Source organism: Panicum virgatum, chromosome 1K, assembly GCF_016808335.1.
Source record: "Panicum virgatum strain AP13 chromosome 1K, P.virgatum_v5, whole genome shotgun sequence".
Lineage (NCBI taxonomy): Eukaryota > Viridiplantae > Streptophyta > Magnoliopsida > Poales > Poaceae > Panicum > Panicum virgatum.
Genome location: NC_053136.1, coordinates 46,901,513 through 46,928,943, shown reverse-complemented (window position 1 = coordinate 46,928,943; position 27,431 = coordinate 46,901,513). Strand labels below are relative to the sequence as shown.

Sequence of the window (27,431 nt, the reverse complement as noted above, 5' to 3'; positions counted from 1 at the left end):
TTGTCACCGAGACAATAAGCATGCTTATGTACCAAGTGTTATTTTTTGTTTTTCACTCATAATACTGACATGAGATGGGATCCAAGTGTTATCGTGTTTAGAAAAAGGAAGCATCGGTCTAGGATATTTTGTGATTTAGTTCAATTTTACACTTAACTCTTATAGCTCGAATTTTCAAACTACAATCGCAAACAGACACTAGATTGATGCCAATCCACTCTCCACATGAGTCATACCCGTCTACAACGAACTATATAATATATTCTTCTATTTCATTTTACCCTTCTTTTCTTCCATTTTCTTTTTTTCTTCCATGCTCCATGTTCTAGGCTACTTAGAGCAACCGCAGTGTGCGGTTCGACGATGAGTCGATACAATTAATACGAGGATGGAACCGAGTATGATACATTGGGGGCTTGGATCGATGGAGAACCTGCTCCTTTGGATCGAACCCGCTCCTTCGCAGGGACCATCGTCTTCTCTCTCCTGCCGTTGGTGCTCCCGCCGTAGTCTGGAATCCCAACTCCTCCCGGCGAGTAGGCTGCGGCGCGAGAGGAAGGCTGGAAGAGGTAGGAGGCGGAGCGGAGATCGGAGTTCGGGCGATTCGAGAGAACGCAGACGCCGCGGCCCTGGCGGCGCGCGTACTCCGCGACGCAGTCGACAACGTCGGCGCCGGTCGCGACCACGAGGACGGCTGGTCACCGCCGCCGCCGCCGCTCCCGCCCGCCACGGCCTCGCTGCCGACGGATGATGCTGCGCCCGCCGCTCTGCTGCTGCCTCCTTCATGCGGAGGGATGCACGGGACTTCCACCGTGAGATCCAGATCGAGAGTGGACGGATGATGGGGGCAGACGCGAGACAACGACAGTGTCGGGCGTGGAGGAGCAGGGGGTAGGAGCAGACTGCGGCGCGCGGCGCGTGAGGTAGGCCGGAGGAGGCAGGGGACGGGGTCCGAGGGGAGGCAGCGGATGGCAGGTCCGGTGGCAGACTCTTTTTTTTGTAAGCTCGGCGGCGGACTCCGTGCGAGACGAAGGACGCCGTCCATGCGGTGGGAGAGGAAGGTAGTTGAGGAAAAAAATTATTGTTGTGCGGGTCCAACACAGAACCGGGTATATGGTTCTTCCCATTGCGGAGCAAGTAGCAGGATGCGTCCTTTCGTGTGTGGAGCCCACCATCGAGTCGACCCCGGTTCTCTACACTGGTGGTGCTCTTAGAGGCCACTAGATAAATTGCGCGTTACGTTGCGCACACATGAAAATATGGAACAAAATTGTTGATAGTTAGGTATGCATATATAGCATGAAGGAAAGTATGCTGAAAGGTGTGGGAATAGGCTGATTATTGTGTATGGGCTCCGCGTCGGGCTTCCTCTCTCCGGAACAAGAATAGACTGATTGTTGCGTATAAGCCGAATCCATATCCCGCGTTGGGGTTCTTCTCTACAGGACACATGTCGCGCTCATAACATTTAGGCGCTCCCAGCTCTTCCTTTCCATGGCGTGTAGGAGTAAGAGTTGTTGATGGTTACGTATGCATATATAGCAGGAAAAAAATATGCTGGAGAGTGTGAAAATGGACTGATTATTGCGTATGGGCTCCGTGTCGGACTTCCTCTCTCCGAGACAGGAATGGACTGATTGGTGTGTATGGGCCGAATCTATGCCCCGCGTCGGGGTTCTCCTCTCCAGGACACATGTCGCACTCACAACGTTCAGGCGCTCCCGGCTCTTTTTTTCCATGACGTATAGGAGTAAGAGTATTTGACATGACTCTGGCTCTTACACTATAGCGCGTAGAAGCTTCTTGCATGCAGTTTGATCTCGAAGCAGTTTGATGTTTGGTAGAGCTACTAAATGGAGCTGTTGGAAAAACTATAAATCTTTTTTTTTACAACCGTCGGTTGATGCTGTTATGATCTCGTCCACTTCCATTGAATTTTTTTGATATTTAACACTAAATTCGCACGCCTCATGTTTTTTAACATCTACCAATATTTCGTAAGCCTTTTAAAATGTAACCTTTTGCGCACGAATTCTTTTGAGTTGAAGAATTTCATCATCTTTTTCTATTTACCTATTTTTCATTCTCATCTTAAAGCTCCCTGAAAAGATGACATTTGCCCCTCGCCCTATCCTTTTCGACCGATTGGATCCATTCACCTTCTTCCGTGCATCTACCTCGCTCGCTCTGTCTCTCGCGAGAATCCTCTCTTGGTCGCCAAGAACAGGGCGCCGCAGACGCTACCGGCCGCCCTCTCCTCCGCCTCCGTCCACCGTGCCGTGCCGGCGCCTTCTCCACATCGCCTTCGTGGCACCCGCCGGGCGTTCTTTTTCTCCAGCCGCAGCCGCCCCCCGCCGCCGGCCGAACCAACCCGACGCCCTAAGCCTTCCCTGGCTCTCTCTCAGGCGGCTCGCCGCCTGCACCTGCAAGCTGCGGCCCATCTCCACCGCCCCGCTGCGCACGGATCTACCCCCTTATCGATTTTGAAACAGACGGCAGCGCGGATCTCTTGTTCCCACGCTCTGCTGCTAGATGCGCATGGGTGTCGACGCCCTGCCGGCCGCCTGCTACGCCCTTCCGGTACTCGTCTCTTTGCTCACCATCCGCTTATTCTACGTGCTATGGCGCAGCGGCCAACCATCGTCGAAGCCGCGCGCCGGCGGATTGCGTTGTCTCATCGTCCTCGGCTCCGGTGAGTACCTGTTGCCCGTCAAGCATCTGTTAGATACGGTTATCTGGTATATGAAACAACACTTACAGGTGGAAGAGCATATGCAGGAGTTCCAAGAGACGACAATTCTGAATAATTTGTTAGTAGCTGCAAGTTCATACGCGAACTGCTTTTCTTTAAGACAATGAAAGCACAACTCCTGGCTTCAGTATATGGGAATGTCTTTTTCACTGACTTAATCATGATCGAATCTCACGATCTTCATCATAGGACATTATTGAAATGCTATATCTCCCAGTCAATCGTGCCATTGGTGCTGCGGCAGTTCTTCATTCTAGAGTGCATTGTCACAGCGAGCTTAGTGTGGACATCTGTCCTGGCAGTGGAATTCTTACTGGAAAAATGGTCAATAAAACAACATTTATTACTTTGTAGAAGTACCAGAGCATAATTTATACAAACTTGGTTTAGGATTAACCTCAGGTTCTATTATCTGTTGCTATGTGCAAAGTTTTTTTTTACTCAAACACATAGGAGTCTGTCTATCTTTGCATATGAGAGAATGATCTATGTGCAAAGTTCATACTCATTGTCAACTAAGATAGCTTATATTATATATGATGTTTATTACAACTCTAGGAATCATCATGCTCCTTGTGCAACTTTGATGACCCTGGACTTAGGAGTCCCCCTTTTGTAGCCTCTGCTGAACATTTTTAAGCTCCAGCAAATTCTAAGCAGGCCGCATTTTTTTTTAATCTATTTGCACTTTGGTTGGCTTCCATCAGTTTTTCTGTTTAGGTACAAATGAAATCATAGTTGCCAATTTGCTAGTATATGTCTTTTCCTAGTACATATGCATTCTCGCCTTATTTAGCATGTATTGGCTTGTTTAATAGCAGTGCTAAAACTGCCAGCAATCATTTTCTGATTTCCAATTACAAAGCAGTCTTATATCACCTAGTATTTATGCTAATCTTTCTTAGCTCCTTTTTTCATATGGAAATTGTTCAGTTTTGACACATTGGGTGATTATCAAATAGCAAATCACTAGCATTATTACTATTTGGCTGGATTCTTGTGCATATTCTTGCAAGAACATTTGGTAGATTTTCGTCAAAAAAGAACAACTTGTAGCTTCTTTGAGTAATCAAGTGAAGTTGTAAGAGATATATGCATGACATGTTTGTTTGTTTTTTTTTGGGGTTTGGGTTTTAGGAGGGCATACAGCAGAAATGATGAATATTGTAACAACGCTTCAGAAGGATAGGTTCACACCAAGATTCTATGTAGCTGCACTTACTGACAACATGAGCCTTCAGAAGGCACAGGTCTATGAAGAATCGCTGATTGAGGTGGAGGTTATGTTGCCTTGAACCAAATGTATGCTTGTAACTGTTATCTGGAATATGATTATAGTTATTTCCTTTTCAGAGTGGTGGAAATAAGACTGTCGAGAATGCCCATTTCATGCAGATATATCGTAGTCGTGAAGTAGGCCAATCTTATATCACCTCCATCGCGACGACATTGCTAGCCACATTGCATGCTATGTGGCTAGTAATAAGAATCAGACCACAAGTGGTGTGTACCCTGTTCAAATTATGGCAACTATTTGCAACATGAACTCAGAATACGTAACTTTTGTAATACTGCTGCAGATATTTTGCAATGGTCCAGGGACATGCTTTCCTCTATGTGTCTCGGCTTTCCTTTTGAAGGTACTATTCACACCCTAGTTGTATATACTCGCAGCTCGTTTATTACTTCTGCCTTTATTTTTCTTAGCCTTATAGAGAATTACCTTGGAGGTTCATATTGCCATCGATCTGATGACAATTGCTAATTTCGTCATCCCAGATTTCAAGTCAGATGCTGTACTTTCCAGCATCTAACTAGTTTTCAATCACTGTTTTTCTGTAGGTGCTTGGTTTGGGATGGTCCTCTATTTTCTACATTGAAAGTATTGCAAGAGTGAAGAAGCTTTCGTTGAGCGGTTTACTGTTGTACAAGCTACGGATAGCTGACCAGTTTTTCGTGCAGTGGCCCCAGCTGCGGCAAAAGTACCCTCGAGCATGCTACGCAGGCCGTTTGATGTGAGAGTGAGACTCATCCATATCAGACAATTGGATGCTGCGTTTTTTTCAACTTGAAAGTCTGATGATGCTGACAATCAGTTTGACACACAGAATCGTGGTTGACTTAGAAAAGAAATCCTTTACAGACATTCATACTTCATACATGGGGCATGTTACTTTTTTTTTTCCGAGACCATGGGGCATGTTAGTTTAAGATAAGAGTAAAATGCACTGGGGGTCCTTAAACTAGTGAGGGTGTGTCAAGTAGGTTCACGAATTCCGAAAATGCAGATTCGGTCCCCTAATCTATTTAAGTGTGTCACTGAGGTCCAAAACCCCTTTGACCGGGTCCGACCGCCTACGTGGCCTGCCATGTCGGTCCTACCTAGACACAACAGTTGGCGAGGGCGGCCCCTGCTCGCCTCCTCCGCCCCTGCTCCGTCGCGTGTGGGGATCGCCGCCGGGGAGGAGGATGGACGGCGCGGGGAGGCGCCGAGGGCGCCGTCAAGCATTGCCCCTGCCACCGCCGTCCAGGGCCGCCCCGAGCGCCGTCGTCGCTGTCCCAAGCTGCCGGCGAGCGCGGCCCCCACCCTCGCCGTCCCGAGCCGCCGTCGAGCACCGCCCCCACCCCCGCCACCGCCGTCCCTGGCCGCCCCCCGAGCACCGCCCGTGCTGTCTTGGGCCGCCAGCGAGCGCCGCCCCCGCCCTGTCCCGCGCACCACCCCAGCTCCCGCTAAGAGCTCCGCGCCGCCCCACCGCTTGCTCTGCGCCCCGCCGGTGGATCCACTTCGCTCCCGCTCCAGCTCGCAACTTGCTACTTGAGAAGCGAGCAGAGGGAGGAAGGGGGCGCAGGTGGCCTGAGCCGAAGACCATGCCCACGTCATCGCCGGTGGCCGGGTTGAGGAAGGCGCGCGAGGCGAGCTCGACGCACCCCTGCGTCCGCGGCCGAAGGCAGCCGCTGCGCTCGCCACCTGCTGGTCCGACGGCTGCCGGGTGTGGATCCGCGTGTTGCCACCCCCCTCCCGCCAGAAGCTTCCGTCGCCGATGGCCGTGGACGGTGGAGGCGCCATGGCTGCCCAGGATTTGGAGGAGGGTGCGAAGGAAGGAAAGGGGCACAGGAGGATGGAGACGAGGGAGAGGAATAGAAGTGAATTTGGAATGTCTGTTGGATTGCTCTTCATAATCTTCATAATCCGGCCGCCGCTCTTGGCCCAGCACAGGGGAGGGAGGTGCGACGAGGCCGGCGGCACGGACGGGACCCGGCGCGATCCAGCGCTCCTACCTCCTCGGCGGCGGCCATGGCGGAGACTGGCGATGGCGCTCCACGACGGCGGCGCGCGGGAGGCCCGGCAGTAGCTCCGGCTTGCCTCCTCCCTCCTCGGCGGGTCCGGCCTGCGCGGTGCGGCGGACTGCTCGGCGGGGCCGGCCGGCGCGGCAGGGTGGCCTGCTGGACGCGACGGAGGTGGGGCGGGTCGGCATGCGCGGCAGGGTGGCCTACTGGACGCGACGGTGACGGCGGCGACGCTCCGAGCTCCGGTGCCGACGGGGCCCGCCGAAATCCGCCCCTCTCTCTCTTTGGTCCGGCGGCCATGCACCTTCCTACGCGCAGCCATGCACCTCGGGTGAGGGAGGGGGAGGGAGCTCCGCGGGGCGAGCGCGAGCGCCATGGCCCCGAGCTCGAGCTCGGAGCGCCGCCGCCATGGCCCCGCGCCCTGCCGGCAAGGGAGGGGGAGGGAGCCCCGCGGGGCGCGCACGGGCACCATGGCCACGGGCCCGAGCTCGGAGCGCCGCCGGCGCCGCCGGACCTGCGCAGGTCCGGCCGCCGGCGCCGTCGTGGCCGGGAGGGGAGAGGTGGGAGCAAGAGGGAGAGAGAGGCAGCCGCCGGGCCGAGCTTCGCCCTCGCCAACTGGTCCAGGTAGGACCGACGTGGCAGGCCACGTAGGCGGTCAGACCCGGTCAAAGGGGTTTTGGACCTCCAGTGACACACTTAAATAGATTAGGGGGCTGAATCTGTATTTTCGGAGTTCGTGGACCTACTTGACACACCCTCACTAGTTTAAGGACCCACAGTGCATTTTACTCTTAAGATAATGTTTGTGGATGAAAGTGAATCAAAGTAGGCTCATAGAAGTTACCTCTTCCATAGTTCCATCCTGTGTCTCAATTGTGCCTGCCCCGTTTGACGATTCTAATATAATATACAACATGAATTCAGCATTCTTTGATGTGTTCCATTGCAATACAACAGGAATTCCGTTCCAAACCAGGTGAGAAGCAACGGAAAAAAAAAGTGAAGCTTGTGTCTCGGCCCAACAAGGAAGGGTAGTTTTTGCAAAAAAAAATTCTCTCTCAGCCGGCCCAGTAAGCAAGCGGTCACGGCTTCACGGGGCGGCGCGGAGCCCTCGGGGACACGAAAGGACAGGTGTGCGGGTCGGATCCACGTCATCACCTTTCCCTGCTATCCCATATCCATCACGCAAATTAGAATAAACGGAAGAAAACGGAAAAGGTGGGGGAAGTCGTCAAGAGCTCCGATCCCAGCTACCCGTCGATCGATCGACTCCGGTTACTCCCGAATCTGCGGAGACGAGCCCGGGCTACCACGTCATCACCTTTCCCTGCTATCCCATATCGGATGAAGGGAACCCCGCGGCGCGAGGCGAGCTCGAGGTGATGAATTGTTACGGTTTATGGACGGAGCAAGCAAGGAGCCTCTCCACAAGGTAACCCGCCACACGCGATTCCCCCTTCAATCCCCCGGTTGTTTCCAGAGATCGGGTGCCCTAAGCCATTCAGCTTCGATTCGTGGACGTTCAGCTTCACTTCGGCACCTGATTTGGAAGTTTTGGGTTGAGAGCTGCTTCCTACTTTGGCCTGAAAAGGCCGGTGGAGTCTGCGCAAATTTTTTGATTGGTTTATTTTCGAGGTGCTTTTAGCGTGTGCGTGAGTGTCACAACTCAAATAGTTTTGGACGCACTGTAGTCTGTAGTATTGCTTTGCCGCGGTCTCTCTAGTGTAGTGCGCAGGGGCAGGGCTGTATGATTCCTTTCGAAGTGGACAGAATTAGGCTTAGTCAGCTCAACCGTAGCGAGTGGCTTGTTTATCCTGCTGAATGGTAGGTCGCATTCCGGTTTGCGTCTGCCGCGCAAGTACTTCCATTTCAACTTTCTTCACAATATCTGCAGTTGCTTTAAATTTAGTGCTGATCAGAGATGCAACAGCCATAATGATCCCTATTCAGAGGTAGTTTGGTCATGACTCGTGAACCAGACAATGGCTGTCATAGACTCACAGTATTGACTATCGTAAGGACTCTGTTAGGATGCTGGTCCGGCCTTGTATCTGCTATATGAACTGAATGTTGTTTTATTTCTGAATTGTGTATAGTTCCTATGCTCGACCTGTCATTCTGTGTTCGTGTGGTTCCCTTTCCTAGCCTTTCTAGCAGGTAAGAAAATACTTCATAGTGGAGGAGAGCCCATTTGGTTCTTTCTGTAAGGCACATTCGGATCATACATAGCAAGAAAATCCTCGGCCTTGCACAAACTCAAGCTTCCATGCTTTGATGGAACATGTCCTGTTCAGTAATGCTCCCTTGTTGAAGTAATACTACCGTTTGGCTCCTGGCACAGTGTTCACCTTTGCGAACCATTGCTCAGGCTTTTAAACTGCATGATTTCATTCTGTGGTAGGACTCTGCATGAGTTGTTTGCTTTGGTTCTCTGAAGAGCTAAATTTGGTACAGAAGTTGAGCTCATCATCTTCTAAATGGGTTCTTGACATAAATTCCTACTTGATATTTACTTTGCGCAAATCAATTTGACTGCCATACGACCTCCTAGCTCCAGTCATGTGTTGCGACTTGTGAGTTGTTGCTTTCAGAAAGCGAGCAGATACTTCTATAGTTCGTATTTAGTTGTTCCTTGTAAAGTGTGACACTTTGACGTAATTCTTTTTCTAGCAAATGCTATCTACTAGGCCAATTTAACTCATGTTGATATATGTTTTAATGATTTGCTGGTTCTCAATATGCTGTGGAAGTCAAGAAAGAACTTGCCATGCGATTGTAGCTTTCTGACTTTATCGTGTGAAGTACTCAAGAGCTATCTCATTCTAAACCCGTGCTAGTTACCTTTGATCTATGTATTAAAGGCTCATTTTGCACCATTATATGGTCAGTCATTCACTATTTTTGTTGGTACTACAATGCTAGGTTAGCTGATTTGTTTTATTATGTGTTTGTTAGCCTTTTTTTTACATATTTTATAACATGATTTACATATCCTGCTACTGCAATTTCACCTGTACAGTGTACCTAATGCCATTCATATTCTGAACAATGTCCATTGCAATGTGACTTACATGGTTCTCACACGGTTATAGTAATTCATCTGTTTATTCATTCTGTCTTATCTTTTTTTCTGAAGAAGACAGTCTGTCTTATCCACTAAATATATATCATGAATTTCATTGTGATTGCAGGACTACTACAAAGTTCTGGAGGTTGACTATGATGCATCTGATGACACGATCAAATTGAGTTATAGAAGATTAGCTTTGGTATGATGCTGCACGACCTCTGTTCTTCAAGCAAATATCAAGTGTCATCTGTGCAAAGACGGTTTATAGATTAACTCATTGCAACCCATACTTTCTCTGCAGATGTGGCATCCAGATAAGCATAAGGGGGATAATGATGTCACAGCTAAATTTCAGGAGATTAATGAAGCATACAAGGGTATTCTTCCTGTCCATAGTACTTAGAAACTTAGCCTTTACAATCCTTCTTAGTCCCCATAAATAAGAATGGATGACCTCACTGCTATACACGAATTGTGAATCTTTCACAAACTTCACTGATTTATATCTTTTGATGCTCTTGTTTTTTCAGTTTTAAGTGATCCAGCTAAGCGATTAGAATATGACCTTTCCGGCTGTTATGAGATCAATCAATATACTTTGCGTGTAAGATTTTCTTGTTCTTTAGCCACACAGCAGTCACTTCACATTATCATTTTTGCACTTCGGCTTATAGTCTCTGTCCTCTCTTGTATTTCAGGAGTACCTAACAAGATTTAAGGGCATGATACTTACCTGCAATGGCCTTGGCATAGATCACAACTCAAAATGGTAAAGACAACCAGTTTCTTTTGATATGATGTTAGGTTTCTACTCTTGATTATCTTTGCAACCACACGTTTGGAAATTCTCTATAAAGCTGTATGATGATGTTAAATACCTATCATTTTCAGGGCTCGACATTTGAGGGAATTGAAGCCCCATTGATCAACAGGTACAGATGTACTATCACTGATGCTCATCAGATTTACTACTGTACTTTGTTAAATACGCTGTGAAGTGTCACATACAATGGCACTTTGCCCCTTTCTGCCAAAAGAGATCCATGTATACACTATTTCCAGTTCTCTTATTGGTGACTGACTGGTCGTGAATACAAAATTAGCTCCTTTCTCAATATAAGCGCAGTCCAAAAGAAGCTAAATACTGGAATGGACTACTTTGACCTTCACAACACTTCGTGTCTGCGATTCTCGCCAAAAAGAAAAAAAACACTTCGTGTTTGCAAAGGTACATTGTTCTCTTCTTTAAACCGAGACAAAATCGTGGATTTTGATGTTAAAAGAGTGACACAAGAAGGGCGAATTGCTCGGTAGTACGCTTTTCTACCCTGCATCGAGTTTGTTGTAGGTAGCTTCTAGGAAGGTGCATTATTTTTAACCCAAATGGAAGTTAAGATGGTAAAAGTTAAAACCAGCTTGCATCCCGGAACCTCCTGACTTCTGAACCGACATCGCTACCGGCGGTCTTGGTTGGACAAGATATGCATCATTACTGGAAACCACTCGTCTCTTTTCAGATCAGCACGTCCTTTTTTGTTACCTCTGTGTGATATAAAATCAGCAAGTGGCTCGCTTCTGAATCAATGCACTCTAATCCCCAAGTGCCGGCACTTGAGCTGTGAAGTGCGTCGAAGCTAGTTATGCCATGTCAGCTTTCGTCTCAATGATGATCGCCGCCAGGCGTGACCTTCAAATAGCAACGAATCATGAATTAATAGCCTTACTGTTTCATGTAGGGCAAATGGTTAGTGTGTCGTTTGGCACCCGGTAGGTCAGTCACGAGTGAGGACCAAAGCGGAAACAGGAACCGAACACCAGCGTTCAATCGCTGAAAGCCTGAAACTTCCTCCTGGGGTCTGATCCTGTCATTTTGAGGTACTCGTAATGGGCAACAGGGACTGTTACTGAAAATCCATTCCTTATTTTCTTTCCGGTGCCGTAATTCCTTCCGTAGGGACTGTACTGCTGCGCAATTCACTGCAAATCTCAAATTGACCTGTAAAGCGAGTGGAAGCTGCTTGTGCCACCTCAGCTTTTGTCAGGTGTGATAATCAATCCGCAGCAGCATAGCCTCACTGTTCCATGTAGACTAGCCCTGTGCCACGGATTTGATTCCAGATCTCAAGTTGGCAAGCAACCGTACCCGCGTCCACGGCCCATGGTTTTCGCCTCTCGGAATGGAGTGGAGGCGGACGGCCGATGGGGATCGGACGGCGCCGTGGGCTCGCCCCGTACGACAGGCTTGATGAGCAAGGCAACATCATGCTGGTGTCAGACGGGGGCCGTCCCCTCCCACCCGGTCACCACGCCGTCCCCACCCAGCCGCTCGGGTGAATGTTCATTCTTCAAAGTTCAAATGTTCTCCCGGCCGCTCGCGGGGCGAACAAAAGCTGCGCCGGTCCACTCCGCCCTCGGCCATCCAGGGCACCGTTTGGTTGATCTATGCTATGAACAGTACCTCACAGAATTTTTTTATGCATATAGGTTTAAACGAAGTCTATTTGTAAAAAATTTTCAGAGATGAGTGCAACTTTGCGCAACGAATCTAATGCGCCAAAAGAATTCGTGATTGACTACAGTAATACTACAGTAACTATCTTCTAATCATGCGGTCAAAGATCTCGTTAGATTCGTTTCGCGAAGTAGCGCAAGGTTATGGAGTTAGTTTTGCAAACTATTTTTATTTAATATTTTTAATTATTAATCAAAGTTCCCTTATACTAACTATGCTACGGACCATATCAAACAGAGCCCGGACCAGTCAGGCGGCTGTCAGGCTTCGGTCAGCGGCCACTCCATGCGCCCGGCTGGCTCTACCGCGGCGGCGCTGACAAACCCCTACTACTTGGGCCAGCGGGTGGCGTGCTCCTTTCTCGGCGTCCCATCGTTGCGCTCCGCTGCTGATGGATCAGGTTCATGCTTTATGGCCCCGTTTGGTTTTCGTCCTAGAGAGTACTATAAAATTTTAACAGCTAATTATAGTGTTAAATAAAATTAATTTATAAAACTAACTTTATAATTCTGTGCTAGAACCCTGAAGAATCTAATGAAAGTTTTGGCTGCGTGATTAGATGATAGTTATTGTATCATCACTGTAGCCAATCATCAATTAATTACCGTCATTAGATTCGTCACGAAAAATTATACTCATCTCTAAAAAAATTTTGCAAATAGACTTCATTAGCATTCCATGCATACGAGATTCTTTTCTTGAATTGTGTGCATTAGGAATGTAGCGTGAACCAAACAGGACCACATGTTGGAGACGAGGCGAGAGACGATAGGCGATAGCGTCGCCGTACTGTTGTTCATCATTGAAGTGAAGCATCAAGCATCGGCCCCGTTTTTCACAGTTTAGTTCTAAAAAATTTTCACCTCGAAATCTGTGCTTCTCTTTTTGGACACGTGAATGGAGCACTAAATATAGTTAAACAATAAAACTAATTGCACGGTTTGAATGTACACGACAAGATGAATCTTTTGAGTTTAATTAGTGCATGAGTAGTCATAAGTGCTATAGTAACCCACATGTACTAATAATGTAGTCAAAGGCCTCAAAAGATTCGTCTCGCGGTTTTCAGATGAATTCTGAAATTAGTTTTTTAAATAGTGTTCGACAAAATCGTTAATTTAACAACTAAAATTTTTTGGTTTGTGAACTAAACGACCCCTCTCCCCCTGAGCTGAGATGGCCGGAATGGCAAGCGGCCGGACCGCCGGACGTTCCGTGCAGGCGTACACCTGTCCCCGCTCGGGCACGAGAAAAGAAGCTGTTGGGGGTGAGGGTGATGGCCGCCGCCGGCCTGCCCCTGGCGCTTCGCTCGCGTGAGGATCCCAGCTCGGTGCGGTGCCGTGCCGACCCGACGCGGCACGTCAGTCACGATATTCGTCTCGGGGCACGGCGCGTCGGCGGCGTGCTCCCGTCCCGTCGCGGATCCGCTCCTCGGTCGGAGACGATGGGACGGGGACGGGGACGGGGACGGGGCGCCTACCGCGCAGGCGCAGCGGCCCCCCGCACCGGACGACCCGACGAGACCCCAGCTTCTCGGGCTCGTGTCATCGTGTGTGGTAGTAGCACGTTCTCTTCCCCAGCTTCACTGTGCGATGTGCGTCTGCGTTTCGTTTCCGCAGCGGCATGCTTGAGTCGCAAGTTACCGCTTGATTGTTGGTTAGGGATGGCAACGGATACAAATCCGTCGGGTATCACTAATCTAAACCCGCACCTGTCAGGATAAAATTGTACCCGTTAAAAAATTCATACCCGTCGCGGATATGATTTCATGCCCATACCCATACCTGTGCGGGTTTTTTTACCCGCGGGTTTCCCGTACCCGATAGAAGAAGCAACAAAATTTAATAGAAAACATAAACAAATACACAATGTATTATAGCCAAATGAGTCTATGAATAGGTAATCATCGATGAGAATGAAAGTATATGAGCCTAAATCTCTCTTAACATGTGATTGGATCTTATTTTGATACAAGACCTTGTGACATTAATATTTTAGGTTATATGTTGTCGGGTTTATTGTACCCACGGGTTTGCGGGTTTGGGTACTTGAAGAACAAACCTGCACCCGCAAATCCGACGGGTACAAAGTTTATCCCATTAAAAAACCCGCGGGTATAAAATTTAGTCTATGCCCACATCCTAATGGAGCAAAACCTCATCGGATTTCGAGTACCCGTTGCCATCCCTATCGTTGATGCCCGCTGGCGCCGCGGCAGCGAGCTCCTGTCCGTGTCTCGCGGAGGATTCGACGAGACGAGGGTAAAATGATTACGGCACCGGGGCGAACAGTGACAGTGATCTTGAACACTCTGTTTACTACATTCAGCCAACAATATTTTTTTCTCACACCAAACCAGCACCAGCCAGCAGTATTTTTTTCTCATAACAAATTAGTACCAGCCACGCAGCAAAGCGAAAAAGGAATTTCCAACAGGGATTCGCGTCAAGAAATGAACCTGATCCGTAGTGACTGTTCATGTTCTGTGGCCTCACGCCAGCGCGCCTGCTGAGCCTGAGGAGGCAGCCGCAGCGGCGGCCGGCGAGTGACAGGGCGCGCAGGCGGAGCGCTAGAGGCCTACGGAGCGGGCACCGGCGCAGAGGCCCTGCACGCTGCCTCGCAGCGTCCAGGGCTCCCGGCTAGGCGAGGCTGCATTGTATACGCCTGGGCGTGGGCCGAGCCTGTTGGTGGCCGAAGAGCGTTGTATACTCTGCTGTGAACTGTGATCCATTCAGGGCGCTAGCATAGATCAGGACGAGCACGCACGCCTAGCTTGAACGCTTCGATGTTTCTCCCACGTTTTGAAGCTAATGCGAACTCCGAAATGTTAAATGTACACTACGATGCATATGCCGCCAAATGACAAGGCACGCATGGTTGATCTGTCAGCCGAGCGTGCGCTTCCCTAATTCCACTGCATACCCGTGCGCTTCTGTAACTTTTTTTAGCAGTAGGCTTCTGTAATTGCTACCGCATTGCTTGTTCCCGCCCTGTAAACGCAAAAACGCAAAATTTTGCCAAAAATTTTTGCTAATTTGAAGTACTAAGTAAAGTCTATTTACAAAACTTTTTTTGCATATATGGGCTGTAAATCGCGATACAAATCTAATGAGATTACTTAATCCATGTTTGCAACAGTAATGCTACAGTAATCATACGTTAGTTATTAATTAATCATGAATTAATTAGCATCATTAGATTCGTCTCGCGATTTACATGAATTAATTAGCATCATTAGATTCGTCTCGTGATTTACAACCCATCTGTACAAAAATTTTTGTAAATAGTTCATTTAATATTTCAAATTGACAAGATTCCGTCAAAAAAAATTTGCCTTTATACCCGTGGAACTAAACAGGACCTGAAACTAATTGCCAGCGGCCGATGTGGGCAGGAGACTAGTTCATGAGGGCGAATGTGGCAGTACAGAAAAAAGCCAGAACAAATTGGAGAGCTTAAAATATCCAATTTGGTGTGTTACAGAGTCGGGTACAAGCACACTACAAAAGGTGAAGGGAAGCCATGAGATCACCCACTAGCCTATGCACACATCCCGCCCAGATCGCAGGCTTTCGCATCCCCGTCTAACTTAATCATGGAATTAGCGGCACGCCACAACAAAAGGAGAAAAAGGAGATCCAACGCTCCTCCTCTAATCCACCGCCTTATACAGTTAAAATTAATAATTAACCATCCCCGGCCACATGACCCCCACCCGCGAATCGCTTTTCCGGCCATCTCCAGAAGGGGGCGGTGTCCCTAGGCGCTCACGCCCGCCCGGCCACGCTCGCCGACGACCTCCGGTGCCGGAACGCCTTCAGCGGGCTCGGGAAGTGCCACCCCCACCTCGCGCGCGCCGCCGCCGCCGCGGTCTTGGCCTCCACGGCCGTCGCGGACACGGAGCTCGAGCGCGGCAGGCCCAGCCCCTCCTGCTCGTCCTCCCCCATCCCTGCGTCCCCGTCCCGCGACGCGGGCTTCCAGAACGGCGGCCACCCCCAGACGCGCGCCTTCCGCCTGCCGCCCCCGGAGGTGGGCCCCGCCGCGGAGGGGGCACCCACGGCGGCGACGAACGCGGCGGAGGAGCCCGCGGCCACGGACCGCGAGCGCGCGATCCGGTGCTCCCGCTCGATGAGGCTGTGCACGCGGCCCACCGCGTCGCCGGACGCCGAGGAGGAGGAGGACGGGGAGGCGCACGACGCGGCGCAGGGGCAGGGCCGCACGCGTGCGCAGTTGGGGCACAGGCGGAGGAGCCGGTCGCGGAGGCAGTACGGGCACACCCCACCGCCGGATCTCGGCGCGGCCGGGTGCTTCCGGCACCGCCAGTCGTCGCCGCCGCCGCCGGCTGCCACGGCCACCGCTGCCTTCTCCGCCTTCATATCGATTCGGTTGCGCACTTGCGCTCGCTCTCCCTTCCCAGGCTTCGCGCTCCTTCCTCTTCTTCTCTGCTCACTTGCTCTCTCTCTCTCTGCGCGCGTGCGAGGGTACGGGCGTTACGAGCTCGTGGCGTCGCTGTTGAAAAAGAGCGAAGCGAACGGCAGGGAGTCTATAATAAGAGGCTAACGGCGTGTGGTTTCGTGGCGCGTGCAACGGGCATGGACTTTGAAGGTATTTACGAGAGTGCCATTTCGCGGAGCTGGCGACTTGACGAGTGGTTGCCCGGGGATCTTCTGCGGCTGAGCCGCAACTGCATAAACCGTCCTCGAATTGTTCGAAATTTTGTTCGCTCTAAACAGTTATTTTGACTAATTTTACTGTACCTATTTTCCTTACGTGTGCAAAAACCAAAAAACTGAGCACTGCACACAGCAGCTAAACAGCCATGGTCAATTTTTCTCCTAGCTGGGAGCGCCACGGTGGTGAAAGTCCGCAGAGGATCCCGGCGCGGGGTTGAAAGATAAGGCTGCCGCCGCACGTGCGGGGCGGGAACGAGCCGTGTGGGGGTCAGCAACATGGGTCCCGCATGTCGGTCTTGGACGCCGTGACCGAGACGCCAGCCCGGTTGCCTTTTCTGCATTTCTCTCTTTTAAGTATCGTGCTTATTCTTTTTTTTCAAAAAAAAAGTATTATGCTTATCAGCTGCCCGTGTGCACTGCGAGTGGCAGACGTGGAGCTGCTGCTGGCTGGTTTCCTCGTAGGTATCGTGCTGTGCCTGCTTCCACACGCACGTTTGTACTTGAGCCGCGCGGTGCGACGCCATGTCAACGGGACAGCGTGTGTACCGCACGTGTGCTTGACAATTCCTGGCCGGCGCGAGCCGTGCGATGTCCGTCTCATTTGTCATGTTTCTATATTTTTAGGCCGTGTTTAGTTCCCGTGAGATGTAAACGCAATTTTTTTTCGACGGAATATTATTAATTTGAAGTACTAAATGAAGTTTATTTACAAAACTTTTTCACAGATGTGTTGTAAATCGCGAGACGAATCTAATGATGTTAATTAATCTATGATTAATTAATAATTAGCGGATGGTTACTGTAGCATCACTGTTACAAATTATGGATTAAGTGGGCTCATTAGATTCGTCTCGCGATTTACAGTTCATCTATACAAAAAGTTTTGTAAATAGACTTAATTTAGTACTTCAAATTAGCAAGATTTCTTCGTAAAATTTTGTATTTTTGTGTTTACGGGGTGTGAACTAAACAGGGCCTTAATGAAATTGCCATGTTTTCTTTTCTCCATTTTGTCGGAACTTAGAACATTTTCGATAAATTACTCATCTCCCTCCCTATTGTCAAAATATTGATGTTTTAGTGATTGGAGGTGTCAGGTAATCACCAAAATACACCTTTGTCTCACTAAAATGAAAGAGAATTTTCCCTCTACCTTATTCTTGGTGATTGGATTTTAATAATTTGTTACGGCAACTATTACTAAAAAGTAATTATTAATATGAAAAGAGAGTATGTTTTGGGAATGGAGCACGAGTAATATGTTGGAGTTGCTGGTCCTTGCGTCTAAATTGTTGTACGAGGAAATTTTCGTTTGAATTCCAGTAAATCGACATCTACCCGTAGCCCGGCGTTCAGGAGTGGTACTTCCAGCCCCAGTTCTCTGATGGCGTCAAGCTATGACAGCACCAGTGCTTCTCTCGGCGGCAGCGGGCGGCCCGCAAGCGTGCCCCGGTCCCCGCGCGTCCCGTGTGCAAAGCCGTGCGCGTCCGTAACGACGAGTACACGTAATTGCATTTTTCGCAGGATATTTTTTGCGCCGTGTGTCCGGACAAACGGCACGCTAAACGATCATCTGGAGCCCTAAACGACGCAGGCAAGTGCCAAATCAGACAGCCTAGCAGATTCCGCGGCGCGTGCGCAGTAACCAGTTCCCAAACCAAAGCAGTGGCCGGCGGCGGAGGCCATTCAACACGTACGCCGCCTCCCGTCGGGGGTGTCCAGAAGCTGGTGCGCGGCGGCACACACGGGGCGCGTACGGTACGGGGCCCGCCGTCCACGTCCCGGTAGGTGCCGCCCCCGCCGCGCGGCACATGGGATTGAATCGCGAGATGGCGCAACCGCAACGCCAAGGGCGCGCCGCGCGCGCTGGCGGTCGGCGTCGAGCGGGGAGTATCCCCGCGGACGGCGACGGGGATCAATTAAGCCCTGTTTGTTTCCGTGGCCCCAGGCCGCGCGACAAGCAAAATCGCGATGGAGATAAGCTCAGATTCTCTCGCTTTCCGCGTAAGCGGCGTTGCAGTTCAAAAATGAGCTGCGGTCCGCGACTACGGTGAAAATAAGCACGTCTGTCGCAAGGTGTTCGGCGGGATTCTTCGCTTACCGTCGCCGCCGCAGAAATCGCGGTCCCAAACACGCCTTTAGTCTAGTCTAGTCTAATCCCGGCTCCCGCTCCACGGCTAATACATTAGCGGAGGTCCTTGTCTCCCCCGTCACGTTGCGCCATCGAGCTCGCGTGGACGGACTAGGTAGGCTACCCGCTTAGCTAACCGACTCCAACGGACAATTAGCTGGAGTAGTTTCTTGTATGCGACATTGTTTAAGGTGGCTAGATCATGTGGACCTTCTCGGTACCTCGCCGGTGTCAGCTTATCGCCTTTCCGGAGCTAAGCGTGGCATACTGGCATGGATTACAGTCTTGCTAGCTACGAAGCACAAAAGCACGGTCACCCTAAAATTATTTTTTTGAAAAAGGCACCCTAAAATTATGATCAGTATATTATGAAGCACAAAAGCACGGACACCCTAAAATTACAACGCAGATCAAATGAGCGACTCCAACTTAAGGACTGCACGCGATCTGAGCCATCCATTTCCCCCACGAACGGACCAGATCTGATGCTACAGTGGCAAAAAACAGTGATGAACAGTACCGCACAATGTTCCTCTCCGCTCACTCGACTGCTTAAGTTGCAGTCGAAGTAGCGACCGCACAGAAACTCGGTCCCTAAATTTATGATCACCTGGCGAGGAACAACCTAGAATAATGCTTTAGTTGGTGGCCCGTCACTGACACAACCTGTCGTCCTCCGCGGTCTCCGTCAGGGAAGAAAGTTAATTACCGCAACCTCTTGAACAGTGATCGGTTGCAGGGTCGCAGCTGAACATGCCGGCTCCAAAACCGCCCGCGCCTGTTACGTGAACTGGCTCGAGAGTCCGGATGACTGTGCCAAGCACGCGAGCGGAACACAGGGCCCTGTTTCTGTTTGGTTTCTCGCGCTAGAGAGTGAACTTGACTGCTAATTACGATGTTAAATAAAGCCAGTTTACAAAATCAACTCCACAACCTCTGCACTAGTAATCCTGAAAAATCTAACAAAATTTTTAACCGTGTGATTAGAGAATAGTTTCTGTAGTATTACTGTAGCCAAGTATCAATTAATTACCGCCATTAGATTCGTCGTGAAAAATTATATTTATCCCTAAAAAATTTTACAAATAGACTTTATTTAGTACTCCATACATGCGAGATTCTTTTCTCAACTTATGTGCGCTAAGAAGTGTAGCGTTAACCAAACAGGGGCAGCTCAGCTCGAGTCGAGGCAAGCAGATCCGGACAAAGAAACCCGCAGTTTCAGTTTGAAATCGTTTCGTCCTGGACGACCCTGGATACGGAAGACTGTCTCGCCCGCATCCAGATCGAACAGCTTGGACGCTGGATGATGGATGGATGTACCCGTAACAGTGGCACAGTAGCGCCGTGCCTCTGCGTTTCGCGATAGGTGCACGATGGAACAGTTCGTCGAATCCAGCTTGTCAAAAAATAGTACTCCGTAGGTGCGGTAGGCGACTAGTCGTGGACGCGTAGGAAAATATGCCCTGGATCAATAGGGAAAAAATTCGGTCGCTGTTTGGAGCAGGATTTTTTTTCAATCAGGTGACCATTTTTTATTTTATTTTTTTTATAAAAAACGGGGACCAGAATAAATGATATGCGAAAATCTGCTGTTTGGAGCAGGGCTGCCTTTCGGCCATGGACTAACTCACCGGCCCAGAAGGATGTGCGCTTCCACACCAAGCCTTTTGGGCCAGGGACCATGTACTCACCGATGCCACCACGATAGCGGATTATGCGGATAGCCTGCTGCTGCTGCTGCTGCGCACAGCTCTGCAACAACAAAAGATAGCCTATTAGACGGAACAACAAGCAGCTTTTTTCAGTGGTTGGATCCAACATTTTTTTTTGAAAAGGTAGGTTGGATCCAACACGGATCAGATAATGTGCAGGTAAAATGTTGTAACTAGATGGGTAGTAACTCTCTACCAAACTAAATCGGAGCTAGCCAGCTAATGTATTAGCTGAGTGGATTAAAACGGAACTTTAATGAGAATTCTTTATATGTATTTGACATCTACAATTGCCTTCTACATGTCATTTTAAAAATATTGCTTCCTTTATGCCTCGAGGCATACAGGCAGTGGCGGAGGATGGATAAAAACTAAGGTGTGGCGGACTCGATGATGATCAAGCAACCAAACTTGCTATTTATACCGTGGATATCTAACCATGCAGGAAACTTGCTTCCTCCTACTGCTGAGCTAGGGATTGCCTCTTCCTACCTTTCTATACCCTTCATATGATCAGTGTGCTCAATGCGTATTCAGGGCAGTAGTGTAACTGAACATGAATAGCCTGATGATTAAGAGCAATCAGTGATAGTGGGAAAAAACAACAAAACAAAGTATGGCAGTTGCCAGCATGATTTTCCTTTTTTTACTGTAATGATCGGAGTACACGAGGCTTTTGAGGCTTTTGTGAACTTGTTTAGTGGCGATTGTTACGATAGAATCTAGCTTTCCTATAATGTAAGCGTCCGTGTGATCTTCCATGATATGGCCAGGATAGTTTGTTACCATGTTGTTGAGATCTCCTGTATCAGTCGGATAGGATTTGTTGTATCAATCTAGGATTAGTTTTTTTAAGGGAACAATCTAGGATTAGTTGTTGGCCATATCAAGATAAGATCATACATTGCTTGTAAGCCACGCAGGGGGCTCTTCCCTGCTCCTATAAACAAAGGTGCGGCCCCTAACAAGGGGTTCAACGCTTCCACAAAGGTTGTTTTCACAGCGATGGCTGTTCTTGCGGTCTACTAGTGCAGCTAAACGTCATCGGCACACCATGTTACCAGCATGATTTTCCTTTTACTAGTGCAGCTAAACCTCATCGACACCATGCTTGGAACGAGGGGCGTGCCTGATCCACGCGCGGGCCTGTCCCCTCACGATCTCGCCGCGATCAACTTTCCGTACGGCAGCTGAACTCTACTGGTTCCGCGACTAACATGACATGGCCTGTTCTATCGCATATCTGACCTTGCGAGCGCAGACACAGGCGCGGCGGGTGGCATCGGGATTGGGGACTCGTCGGATCCCAAGGCCGCAGCCGCATGTGCGTTCGCCACTCCGCTCGCCGAATGGGGTGATCAGGGGAAGCTGCCAGGGACGCTTGCACTTGCAAGGAAGTGATGCTATGCGGGCACAGCGACACGCGATGAACAGAGAAGCTTAGCTTAGACGCCGTGCTGGGCGTCGACTGTTGAGTAGGAGTAAACGATTCTGTAGCGCCCAAGGAAGGAAGTAGTACCACCAAGAGAAGCAAAGCTCCGTCTCTAGCTCCGCCGTCGCCGGAGTCCGCCACGCACACGTTCCACAAGACCACAACCTACTTTACGAAACCCAAAAGGGGCTAGTAGCTGGCTGGAAAAGGGTCGCGAGGTACAGGTAACGTACCCACCCAAAGGCCAAAGGCCAAAGGCAGCATCAGCACCAAACCCAGCCGCGAACGTGTCAAGCGCCGGCAGAAGCAGAACCAATGATTCAGAATGGGCATTCCCCGATCAATCATGCTCGCGCCTGCCGTCACCTCGGCGGCCGCCTTCAGCTTATCTTCGCGTTAGTCCCAGCCGCCCACAGCAGCCATGCGGCACTAAAGAATTTGCCCCAAGGGCTCCAGGATCGATCTTTCTCAAGGCTATCGCGTTCGTAGCTCACGCAATGTGACCGCGCGGTGCTACTAAAATACAGTGCTGCTGACCAAGTTGCAGGACGCGAACAATCTGAGATGCTTTAAACAACGCCGCGATCTCTCTCCCTCTCTCTTTTTTTGTCGCCCGTGCGCGACCGGTTCCGCGTTCCCCGGCAGCCGCCAGGGAAAGCAGCTGCACGCAACGCCAAAATCTTAGCTTCCAATATTGTATTGCAGAAGAGAGCTAACCGAACTGATGGCGCTGCGCTGTGTGAAAACGGCAAGGCTCGCCATGCCATGTTTCTTTTACCCTGACGAAGGAGAGGGCGGGACCTGCTGGTTGCAATGGCGGCGTCCCTCCCAACACGATAACGCAAACTGTCGCGCCTCGGCGTGTCAGAGACCCCAGAAGAGCCCCGAGAGCCCATGGATCATCCTCCAGGGATTGGGCGCCTCCAGAGAATGGGTAGATCGATGCAGGACGGATGGGGATACCGCACCTTTCTCGTCTCTAGATGATTGCGGAATGAATTAGCGCCGGAGGAATCGGGAGCTGCAGCCGCAAGCCACAAGTGTGCATATGTTCGGCCAGCAGATGCCGCGAGGTGTCTCCAGAACCGGAGATGCCATGCCAATGCGGCACACACACACACACCCACACCCCGGAATCAGATCGCGGCAGTGGAAGCCCGCCCAGATCCAGTGATCCTGCCTGCACGCACAGGTTCAGACGTTCAGTGGGCGTCGCTACAAGACAAGCTGGGCTTTTAAGGAGGAGTATTCAGCAGCCGTATCATCATTAGATCTCGAACCGCTTCGTCAAGACCCGGACCCAGATTATCGGAGCCGTAAGCCTGATCGCCGCGCGATTTCTTGATGCCAAGTTAACAAGGCACGCTGATTACAGAAGATGCGCCGTGATACCGCAAGCAACGCCGGCATCTTGACTGCTAAAGTTTATACTACGCTCGGCCGGGGCCACAAAAGAGGGCGAAACTCAAACATGGCTTCACGTCAACGCTTGCCCGCTCGTTTCCGCAGCCGGGCGGGACCCTCCCGTCTCATCAGCATGTTTTTTTTTGAAAGATTGTCTCATCAGCATGTCAGCGTGTGCTTGTGCACAGACGGGCGAGACTACTGATCCCGTCCGCTAATTGGCCGGTGAATGCGAAATTCTGGTTCGTCGCTGTCGCCCAGGACGAACGGCCGGCTGGTTAACTTCTATTCTAGCGCGATGACGCGACGTATAACCGCTGGGCGACTAGCCGATACGGCGCTCTGACTTTTTGGTGTAATAACCTGTCATCCATGGTTCCGTCAGTCACAGCAGACAGCAGTCTACACGGATGCGCATCGAGCCGTCGAGGCCCAAACGAAACGACTGCATACGCTCATGGAAAATGCGCCTCCACAGACGTGTGCACGGGGAGCCTTTGCCCCGACGGTACACCTCGCCGGATCCGCGGACGCACCGACCATGGAATCGCCATTACATTACAGGAGTGGGTGACCGAACCGCCACGAGACAGCGTACGACGGCCAGGAAAAAAAACCCTGTCCCGTCACTTGCCTGATCGGGTGAGGTGCGGGATCGCAGTGCTTAAACGGCAAAGCAGCGGGGGCTCGCTCGGCACGACAGGTCCGGATCACGAGCCGCGCACGCACGCACGCACGCACGAGCACGATTCCAGAACGTGTGGCATCTCGTACCAGAAAAAGGTGCCCTAGTTTACGTGGCAAGGCGGGGCGTGGACGGACCGGACGCACGCGCGGCTAAGGATGCATCCGATCCTCCTTTTGATCCGCTAGCTGGTGGAGGGAGGAGGGGGGGGGGGGGGGGGTGCTAATGGACGCCGATTTAAAGGGGACGCACATTACCGCGGTAATGCCGTGTTAGTGCCAACTTTTTCTTGGGGGCTTTGTTTTGTGCTTGGCCTTTTTTTTTCACTTTTGTGTGGGGAGAAACGTGGGGTTACTGTTCTCTCACCGTTTTTTTTGTGTGTGGTGGTGCTGGGACGTATGCGTGCGACGGGATGGAATCTCCTAGAGGAGGAAATGGTGTGGCGTGGGATGGCGAATTCAACGTGGAGCACTATGGATAGAATAGATGGGCAGAGTGGGATGTGTGCGAGACGAAAATAAAGTGGAAAAGAGTGTGACTAGGAAATAAACTATGATGGTATCTTGTATTCGTCTGTAATAAAAAGAGAGAGGCGATATTTTGTTTCCCATCTGTATTGGTTTCGGATCCGGTGCCCGGCTCAAGTTTAGGATCCGAGAAAAAACAATTACGTTGCTGTCAATGGGATGAGCACAAGCGCATCACATCCCAGTTGAAACCAACCGGCTGCCGGCGTGTAGACGTACACGACAAAGACAAGGCGGTACGAGACGACTCGAACTGTGCTGGACCTCCTCCACTGTTGCTGCACGGGATTTTTAACCCGGCCATATGCAACACACGTTGCCGGGTTCGGGGGCAGCCCGGACCCGCGACGAGGCGATAAGAACGGCCCGGAGCCGCCCTCCGTCAAGCGCTCGCGAGTCACCCCGCCTGCTATATTAGTTTACTTGCCGCCTGTGTTCCAAAACCTTTCGTCTTTTCCCCCGTCCCTGCCTACAAAGACTCCACACTCGCGGCCCCGGCAGGGTGCTTCGCCGCGAAGGCTGCTCCTCCCTCTCCCTTCCGCCCGCATTCGGTTCGCCGGCGGCGAGATGGCCATCGATCACGCGACCCCTCTCGGGCTGAAGAGCAGAGGCGCCATGGTAAGTAATTGACTTGGTGGTGGTTGTTCAGCTGCTCTGTTTCCTGGTTCTTGATTGGTTTCAATGGCGATGTTGGATTGAATGCGTGCTCGTGGCGTGCGACCGCAGGGCGGCGGCGAGTGCGACGACGGCGCGGAGAACCAGCGGTGGCCGCCGTGGTTGAAGCCGCTGCTGTCCACGAGCTTCTTCGTCCAATGCAGGATCCACGCGGACGCGCACAAGAGCGAGTGCAACATGTACTGCCTCGACTGCATGAACGGCGCGCTCTGCTCCCTCTGCCTCGCGCACCACCGCGACCACCACGCCATCCAGGTGAGCTGACCGCTCTGAATGCATTTCTTGTCGTCGTCGTCGTCGAGATTGGAGCGGCCAGCGCCGGGCCCTTCCTCTCCGGATTCGAATGAAGCGGCAGCTCCGGCGCCCCTGCCTGCTTCCACCCAATGGCTGTCTCGGTCTCTCCTCCCTCCGCTTAGGATTGTTGTTGTTAGTTTCATCCCATCCAAAATTGAATCGTCTGGGGGAAAAAAAAATCCAAAGATGAGAGAGTAGCTTGCTCTGTTGAACCGGTAGCAAATGCGCCCGTTCCATCTGCGGCTTCCTGCTGACGGCGACGCATGCTCTGTGTTTTTGTTTCTGGGGTGCAGATTCGGAGGTCGTCGTACCACGACGTGATCCGGGTGTCGGAGATACAGAAGGTGCTGGACATCGCCGGCGTGCAGACGTACATCATCAACAGCGCGCGCGTGGTGTTCCTCAACGAGCGGCCGCAGCCCCGCCCCGGGAAGGGCGTCACCAACACCTGCGAGGTCTGCGAGCGCAGCCTCCTCGACTGCTTCCGCTTCTGCTCCCTCGGATGCAAGGTCCGTGTCGCGCTCCCAGACTCTCGCGCATTGCGCGTTCCTACTTCCTAGGCGGCTCGCGCCTAACCCTGGCACCACCCTTGGATTTCTACGGCGCAGATTGTCGGCACGTCGCGCGGATACCGCCCCAGGAAGAAGCACGCCGCCGCCGGCGGCGGCGGCGGCGGCAACAAGAACAGGAAGAGGGCGGCGCTCAAGGACGTGCGGTGCGACTCGGAGGACTCGTGCACCGGCAGCAGCGGCGGCAGCAGCGACAAGAGCAGCGTCGTGCAGAGCTTCTCGCCGTCCACCCCGCCGCCGACCGCCGCCAGCTGCCGGCCCTGGAACAAGCGCCGCAAGGGCGTCCCGCACCGGTCGCCCTTCGGCAGCCTCATCGTCGAGTTCTAATTACTCGACATCATCACCTTGACAATGTACCCTCTACCGTACACGACATAGCTCAGCCCAGAAGGAATAACCGTGCGCCTCTGGACGTGGAGGCCGGCGGGGGCGGCCGGCTGTGCAAACGCCGGCGAAGGGCGAGAGCGGTAAGAACATGCCTAGCTGCTCTACTATAGTTTGCTTCCTTCATCAGGTTTAAGTAGTTTACAGTTACAGTTGCTAGTCACTAGGCAGTAAGGTAGCTGCTGCTTACAGCAACGTACTAAGTTTTGCAGCCTTGTACATTGTAATATACCGGTACTTTACTCCCCAAATGCTTAGATGTATATATTCATGTGCTATCAACAGTCTGGTGTACGATGCAGTGAGGCGAGGTGGTCGTGTGTTCTGTGTTCATCATGAGCACACTGTAAAAAAAAGAAAGAAATGCTGCTCCTCTGAATCATGCCGGGATGGGCAGGCCCAGTTCGTTGCTATGCTACCGCCAATGCCGCCGCTGCTGGAGCAGGACTGCTCTAGTCTGATGTTAGCAGACTGCTGCGCGGGAAAGATTGGCCCGATAGAGACATAGAGTGGCACATCATTCAGAGCCGCCGAGCAGCGCCCGTGTCGTCACCCAGCAGCACCTGACATTCTGTGGCGAACCCCCTATCGATCCAGATGCCGCTGCGGCATTTGCCCCGGCGCGGCCGCAGGTACGGGGCGCGACCAACCCGTGGGACGAACGACACCTCAACCGCACGTCCAAAGCGGTTCCCGCCGGGAGATGCGTCATGCCGGCGCGGCGCGTCTGGAGCCTCTGCGCCCCCGCCCTGCTGCGGCCGCGCCGCGCGCCAGCGCCACGGGGGGCACGTGTGTGGAGTCTGTGGACACGCCCGGCGCGGGGATGCGGTGACGCCGCGCGGCGGGGTCGGTATCTTCTGGATGCAGCGACGAGTCACGCGGCGCAGGGCGGCGGGGTTCCGTCCGGCGTGGACTGGGCGCTGGAGACTGGGGGAGCCTGGATGGACGCCGCGCCGAGCCGCGCCGTGCCGTGCCGTGCCGTGCGACGCCGCCTAACTTGCTTGACCCGCCATTTGTCCCCGAAAGCGGCGGGGGCCGACGTGGACGCCGCGCCCCCGGCGTCGACCGCCTTAAATTTTCCTTTTCCACGCGCACCCGTCCCCGTGCGTCCAGAAGCGGCCGTGCCCGGGGTCGACGTCGCGCATTTATCGGCGCGGCAAGGCCGTGTCCGCACGGCTCCGCTCTCCACCAGGTACGCTGGGACGGGTCCCGCTGCTGGCAGGTGGGACAAGGCGCCATGCGCTCGCTGCTGCTGCTGCTTGGAGTGCAGGTGCAGGAACCTCCGTCCGGGCCTGCCGGCCTCCGGTGGCCGGAGCAAAT

The 27,431-nt window shown here is 51.8% G+C and overlaps 4 protein-coding genes across 5 annotated transcripts; 3 read left to right on the top strand and 1 right to left on the bottom strand.

Moving 5' to 3' along the window:
• Window positions 1-2,155: 2,155 nt before the first annotated feature.
• Window positions 2,156-4,930, top strand: LOC120713334 (UDP-N-acetylglucosamine transferase subunit ALG14 homolog). Of its 2 annotated transcripts, none has more exons than XM_039999324.1 (5): window positions 2,156-2,692; window positions 3,890-4,026; window positions 4,148-4,255; window positions 4,333-4,392; window positions 4,595-4,930. In XM_039999324.1, the coding sequence occupies exons 1-5, from the start codon at window positions 2,533-2,535 to the stop codon at window positions 4,769-4,771; spliced, it is 642 nt and encodes a 213-aa protein (XP_039855258.1). In that variant the 5' UTR covers window positions 2,156-2,532; the 3' UTR covers window positions 4,772-4,930. The 2 variants fall into 2 exon arrangements, with proteins under 2 accessions (XP_039855258.1, XP_039855252.1); XM_039999318.1 differs by having other exon boundaries at window positions 2,165-2,692; window positions 4,106-4,255.
• Window positions 4,931-7,189: 2,259 nt separating this feature from the next.
• LOC120713342 (chaperone protein DnaJ-like) lies at window positions 7,190-10,252 on the top strand. Its single transcript, XM_039999325.1, has 6 exons — window positions 7,190-7,472; window positions 9,232-9,309; window positions 9,412-9,487; window positions 9,641-9,714; window positions 9,809-9,879; window positions 10,002-10,252. Exons 1-6 carry the CDS (start codon window positions 7,440-7,442, stop codon window positions 10,033-10,035), a joined length of 366 nt encoding a protein of 121 aa, XP_039855259.1. The 5' UTR covers window positions 7,190-7,439; the 3' UTR covers window positions 10,036-10,252.
• A 4,776-nt stretch (window positions 10,253-15,028) lies between these two features.
• Window positions 15,029-16,144, bottom strand: LOC120713324. Its single transcript, XM_039999311.1, has one exon. The coding sequence runs from the start codon at window positions 15,996-15,998 to the stop codon at window positions 15,390-15,392; it is 609 nt and encodes a 202-aa protein (XP_039855245.1). The 5' UTR covers window positions 15,999-16,144; the 3' UTR covers window positions 15,029-15,389.
• Window positions 16,145-24,606: 8,462 nt separating this feature from the next.
• LOC120713317 (protein RGF1 INDUCIBLE TRANSCRIPTION FACTOR 1-like) lies at window positions 24,607-26,412 on the top strand. The gene is made up of 4 exons (XM_039999304.1): window positions 24,607-24,807; window positions 24,916-25,119; window positions 25,452-25,667; window positions 25,767-26,412. Exons 1-4 carry the CDS (start codon window positions 24,757-24,759, stop codon window positions 26,052-26,054), a joined length of 759 nt encoding a protein of 252 aa, XP_039855238.1. The 5' UTR covers window positions 24,607-24,756; the 3' UTR covers window positions 26,055-26,412.
• Window positions 26,413-27,431: the final 1,019 nt, after the last annotated feature.